The following is a 6,633-nucleotide window of genomic DNA, read 5'->3' as shown; positions in this document are numbered from 1 at the left end:
TGAAGCTGCACATGTAATTGCATGCAGGGTGGAAGGGCAGCTCTGTGGTCAGGTGGCAGGAGAATAGAGGAGTGGAGAGGAGGAGGAGAGGAGAGAGGGAGAAAAGAGGAGAGGAGAGAGGGAGAAGAGAGGAGGTGGGGAAGAAGAGGAGGGGAGAGGAGAGGAGGAGGATGAAAGGGGAGAGGGAGAGGAGCAGAAAGAAGAGGGGGAAGGAGAGGAGGGGAGAGCGGAGGAGAAGAGGAGAGAGAGGAGGAGGGGAGAGGAGAAGAGAGGGAAAAGGAGAGGAGGAGAGGAGAAGAGAGGGAAAAGGAGAGGAGAAGAGAGGGAAAAGGAGAGGAGGAGGGGAGAGGAGAAGAGGAGAGAGAGGAGGAGAGGAGAAGAGAGGGAAAAGGAGAGGAGGAGGGGAGAGGAGATGCTGAAGGTCCTTTGGAGTTCCCCTGCCAGGTCAGTTCCATTGTGTTCAGCGCAGCTGATATCCTGTGATGTGGTCATCCAGCAGAGTGGCTTGGTCAAGTTCTGGAATCTGGATGAGTTCACTCCTCAGGGTGTCTTTCATGTCAGCTGACTGACTGAATGTGTGTGTGTCTGTGTGTGTGTGTGTGTGCGTGTGTTCACACAGAATCTCCATTTTCGCACAGAGAGAGCTTGTGGATCTTGATGACAGGCAGGGCATTATTGGCAGGTGTGTGTGTGGCCTCGGGCCGTTGTGTGTGCGTGTGTGTGTGCGTCCCCAAGCAGCAGCATGTCCTGAGCAGACTCTTACTGCAGAGCCCCGCTGCCCGCACCCCAACGCCGCCCCCGCCGGACCGCCCTCCCCCTTCCTCTCCGCACGCCGCTGACCAATCGGCTCCGTCGCGGGACGACGGCGTACGGGACAGCGCCAGCGAGGAGGTGGCGCTGAGGCGGGGCGTGGCGCGGCCATCGGCGGCCAGGGAGAGCGTGGAGTGGTGCGGGCGGCCGAGCGGCGAGGCCTGGGCATGGGGCAGCGGGCGGCCAGCGCGCCGCTTCAGGCAGGCCACCCCCAGCAGGCTCAGGAAGGCCTTCTTAAACTCCTGGCTGGAGCATGGGTAGATCAGCGGGTTGATGCAGCTGTTGAAGTAGCCCAGCCAGAAGGTGATCTTAAACACCGTGTCAGACGGCCGGTACGCTGGGAAGATGGAACCTGCACACACACACACAAACACATGTCCATAAACACACAGACACACATACAGACACACAAGCACACACACACACACACACACACACACACACACACACACACATACACACACATCGAGTGGGAGAGAGATTAATGAGAGAGAGAGATTAATGAGTCCCTGTATAACAATTGTAATTTATAGCATTTTGCATGAATGGCACTTACAAGAGCTGGTTAATGGCCTAATTATCAGAGACAATGGGTTAATTAGTAAAGCCTGGAGGAGCAGTAGGCAGCAGGGGCAGTAGAGAGTGAGGTGGGAGCAGGGGCAGTAGAGGGTAGGGTGGGAGCAGGGGCAGTAGAGGGTGGGGTGGGAGCAGGGGCAGTAGAGGGTGGGGTGGGAGCAGGGGCAGTAGAGCAGGGGTAATAGAGGGTGGGGTGGGAGCAGGGGATCGCAACAGGAACGAGTGAAGTGGGAGTGCAGCTGCAACAGCTGATATGTCAGAGATGCAGCACAACACCATGGCAACGGCACAACACCATGGCAACAGCACAACACCATGGCTCTGTGTGGCGGCCCTCTAGGTCTGCTCTCTGATCTGATCTGATCTGTTCTAGGCCTGCTGTTCTAGGTCTGCTCTCTGATTTCTGTTCTGTTGTAGGCCTGCTGTTCTAGCTGCTGTTCTAGGCCTGCTGTTCTAGCTGCTGTTCTAGCTGCTGTTCTAGGCCTGCTCTCTGATTTCTGTTTGTGTTCTCCCCGTGCCCAGGTTCAGGTAAGCTTGTGGACGGGGCTGGCAACACACACCTGAGAGAGACACACACCGAAGAAAGTTCACACACACACACACACACACAGGAGAGAGAGTGTGTTCACACACACACACACACACATCAGAGAGAGTGTTCACACACATCAGAGAGAGAGAGAGAGATGTGTTCACACACATCAGAGAGAAAGAGAGAGTGTGTTCACCAGTGTTGTGTGTAACGAGTTACAAAGTAACGAGTTACAGTAACATAACTACTTTTTGAGTAAAAAGTAGTGTAACGCGTTACTTCTGATAATTTGGTAACGTAACGTAGTTCCTTTTTCATATCGGCGCAACGTTACTTTTCCCAGGGACAGATTTGACAGCAACGCTGCTTTCTCAGTTGCATGCTTGCGCAATAGGCACGAGCTCCACACGGCAGCCCATGTGACAGAGGCTGGTAGCATGAAGTGCAACCATAGCTCCACACAGTACATGACAGAGCCTGGTGGCAATGAAGAGCAATCATAGCAACCGAGACGCAGCCAATGCTAACTTCTGAGGGATGGAGGTATTCACATTACTTCAAACTCGTTGAAACTAAGGGGAGGAATGTGAGTGTTAGTTGTAGCCTACACTGTGCCCTGATTTTGTCCACAGCCGTACAGTAACTCAACTGCCAGCCTACTGATACGATCTGCGCTTTGCACCAAATTTCGGAGGAGCGCCTGTTTAATGAAAGAGTATAAGGCCATTAAATAAGCCCTCATGTATTTTGTGTATATGCCCTTAAGATGTATGTATTGAGGCTATGCTATTTGATATTGTTTCATAGGGCTTTAGTGGTGGTGTTGAAGCCTATAATAGACTAATGTTTTTTTTGTCAAGTGCTCTGTTTGTGGCATTTTTTATAATAAAGAGCACAAAAGAAATACCTGTTATGTAGTATATATATAGTAGAACTTTATGCAGGCCTACACATTTAGGAACAGATATTGGGTTCTGCCCAAAGTCCAGCAACAAAAGTAACGTAAAAGTAACGAGTAACGTAAAAAGTTACTTTCCATAGAGGGTAACTAAGTAAAGTAACCGGTCACTTTTTTAAGAAGTAACGAGTAACGAGCAAACACTACTTTTTAAAAGTAACTTCCCCAACACTGGTGTTCACACACATCAGAGAGAAAGAGAGAGTGTGTTCACACACACACACACACACACACATACAGGAGAGAGAGTGCTGGCGTCCTCCTGACCACTGCCCAGATCCTTTTCTCACAGTGACACCAGGGAGTGACGAGCCATGGCGTGATGCTGGTTGGTCTTTTTATATCCCAGAGTCGTGAGTGTGTGTGTGTGTGTGTGTGTGTGTGTGTCTGTGTCTGTGCTTGAGTGTGTGTGTGTGTGTGTGAGTCGTCCCACTGCACTGGCTGGCCCTTTGCCTCCTCTCTAATCAAGGTTAATAGATTTATTCAAATCGCCCTCATAAATCCAGCCACAGCCACCAAGGAGACGCAGCCGGGAAGTCAGAGGAGGAAAAAGAGGGAGAGGGAGAAGAGAGGAGGAGAGGAGAGAAAGAGGGGGAAGAGGAGAGGAGAGAGGGAGAAGGGAGGAGGAGAGGAAAGAAAGAGAGACGGAGAAGAGAGGAGGAGAGAAAGAGAGAGGGAGAAGAGAGGAGAGGAGAGAAAGAGAGAGGGAGAAGAGAGGAGGAGAGGAGAGAAAGAGAGAGGGAAAAGAGGAGAGGAGGAGAGGAGAGAATAAGAGAGGGAGAGGACAGGAGGATAGGGGGAGAAGAGAGGAAAGGGGGATGCTGGTCTCTCCTCCTCTCCTCCCCTCTCCAGCGTAATTGGCTGTTCGGTGCGTAATGGCTGCTGCATTAGCCTAATTAACTGCCTCAGAACCACTGTGGCCTTCAAATGATCCATCTGTATGCACCACTACAAAGACATGCTGTCATAATGGGCTTTTTACAGTGTGTGTGTGTGCGTGTGTGATGTGTGCGTGCGTGCGTGTGTGCGTGTACTGGTTCACCACTGAGGTACTGACTCCAGAGAGGGGTGGGAAGGTTCACAAGGAGTATGTTGCCTGCCAACCTGCATCACCTCCCAACCACACACACACGCACACCCGCACATACAGTACACACGCACACACACACACAAACACACAAGCACACATATACACACACAAACACACACATACACACACACACACAATGCATATATTTCATCTAAAGAGCTTTGTAGTTGGCATATCTCCACTACAAAGCTTGCGTGCGTCCTCATTTGAAACGCTCATAATAAGTTATCTGCATATTTCAGCGTGAGTCGCCACCTGGACTGATTGGGCCCATAAAGATAACATGGACGAGGAAGACCACGGCCGTGATGAGGATGATGATGAGGAGGAGGAAGATCACACACACACAAATACACACAAACACACATACACACACACACACACACACACAAACACACACACACAAACACAAACACACACATACACACGCACACATACACACACACATACACACACACAAACACACACATACACACGCACACATATACACACACAAACACACACATACACACGCACACATACACACACACACATACACACACACACACACACACACACAAACACACACAGCAGCAAAGCTGAAGCCATTTCAGACACTCTCGCTGTAGTGTGTTACAGTAAGAGTATGATAATAATGATGATGAGGAAAAGATCATGATGACTGGGAGAAAGACGCTGGGAAAAGGGGCGTAGCCAGGATTATTTTATAGGGGGGGCCAGCTGGTGACTGGGAGAAAGACGCTGGGAAGATAATTATTGGCAGCAAAGCTGAAGCCATTTCATACACTCTCGCTGTAAAGAGATGGGGGAAAAAACAAGTTCTACTTTGACAAATACCTCTGAAATACACACTCACACACACATACACACACACACACACGCACACAAACAAACATAAACACACTCAGACAGCAACTCACACACACAAACAGACAGACACACACACACACACACACACATATGCATGTATACACAAACTCAGCTGTGGCTTAGGCTACAGGGGAGACAGGAGGACAGATGAACACACACACACACACACACACACACACATGGAGTAGTGTGTTTAAATGAGAAGCTCTGCTGAGTCCTGGGTTTATTATGAAGGTATATTGGGTGCAAAAGTGGCGAGCACATTTAACTGCAGATTTTGCATGTGCACACCAAAGTCGTAAATGTGTAACAGTAAAGTTGAAGTTGTACATATTTTTTTATATCTTGTTAACACAAAATAGGGGCTACGGGTTCACAAATCCTTTTTACAGGTACACAAATCCTATCCTGTGAGTCACAACTTTCAAGAGTCATGCACTTGACACTTTTGCTCCAAACGTTCTAAATATTGCATTACTACTGCCACAGTGCGCTTACATTTACAGAAATGTCCTACATGGAGTTATGAAAAATTTTAATGTTAAAGCAACACCAAAGAACTTTTTCTCTGTCGCACGCATGCTATTTGTTTATCCAGCACTGGCTTTGCAAATAATGATGTCCACAGACAAGATAGAATATGTTGCATGATTTTATGAAAGTACGATGTATTGCGACATCATGCAAGTCAAATTTGTAGTTTCTTATGTCTCATTCCATCGAACTACAGTAACAGATCCGCTACCCGATCTGGCAAACTTACATAGTGCGGTTATAGCCAATAGAGGGCCACGAAGCGAATGCAGAAGTGCCGTTCACCCTGTTACAAGTTGATGAACCACTAAAACAATTTTGGAAACATTATTTTAAGGTACAAAAAACTCTTTGGTGTTGCTTTAATACCTTGGAGAATGTAAAAGGAATTTAAAGTAAAATCAAGTCATTTTCATCTTTTTACCATGTTGCCAGGGATGGGCAGGATTTCTAATGCATGTATTTAAAATACGTATTTAAAATACAAAATACTATTTTGTAATTGAAACACTTGAAGCGAAAATTATCATTAACTTGTTCAGAAAATTGAAATAGTCTGGTGAGGTGGGGCCACAGGTTGGCACATTGCCGGGATGGACCTGCTGCGTCTTGATCCATTGTTTCGTCCATGGTTTCATCTCTTATCTAAATCTGACCATGGAGTTGACTTTGGCGGAAAGCTGAAGGTGATTGCTGATAGGCTGTCCCAATCAGTGGCGCCTGCACAATCCAATCACGTTTGAGAGGGAAACAACAAATTGAGGGTTTCCAAAATGTTTCTTTTTTCCTTTTTTTTAGAAGAAGTAACGGGTACTCACGGTTAAGGATAGAAATGTAGTGGAGTAAAGAGTACAATATTTGCCCCTCAAGTTAATGGTACTAACTTTTATCTCGTAAATTACCCCACTAATAATGCCCTGAATGGTACGAAACTTCTACAGTAGTACAACTATGTTCTTTACTCATAAAACGAGGCATTGAAAAGTTTGTAAATACACCAGGAGTTTATTTAAATAACACTTGTCTGATGGATGCTACTAACTGCTACTATACCTCTGCGTCGACGTTACTTCCGTGATTTGGGAAAAGCCCGTAAAAGTCCTGGCAGCCTCCCTCTGTCCCTCAACCAAAGAAAATCAACAACAACAACAACAACAATCCCAAACTCAGCCATCGGCCACTTTGGTCCCTTTGACCCTCTTATCATGACCCTGACCTGCTCTGGCACAGCTGGAGGGGAGGAGAGAGGAGGAGAGAGGAGGA

At 47.7% G+C, this 6,633-nt stretch overlaps 1 protein-coding gene across 1 annotated transcript in view; it reads right to left on the bottom strand.

Annotated features, from left to right (window-relative positions):
* Positions 1-553: 553 nt before the first annotated feature.
* adra1aa (adrenoceptor alpha 1Aa) overlaps positions 554-6,633 on the bottom strand; it is a 13,701-nt gene continuing 7,621 nt past the window's right edge. Inside the window, exon 2 of the mRNA XM_076270076.1 lies at positions 554-1,162. Coding sequence (XP_076126191.1) covers positions 612-1,162 — 551 coding nt within the window. The 3' untranslated portion in view covers positions 554-611. The remainder of the gene's footprint in view (positions 1,163-6,633) is intronic.

This window comes from Alosa pseudoharengus, unplaced genomic scaffold (assembly GCF_046254945.1).
Source record: "Alosa pseudoharengus isolate Yale_2024_CS ecotype anadromous, Long Island Sound unplaced genomic scaffold, YU_APseudo_1.1 YU_APseudo_1.1_scf_6, whole genome shotgun sequence".
In the NCBI taxonomy this organism is placed as follows: Eukaryota; Metazoa; Chordata; class Actinopteri; order Clupeiformes; family Clupeidae; genus Alosa; species Alosa pseudoharengus.
The sequence above is the reverse complement of the archived record's forward strand: the minus strand, read 5'-3'. Positions and strand labels throughout refer to the sequence as shown.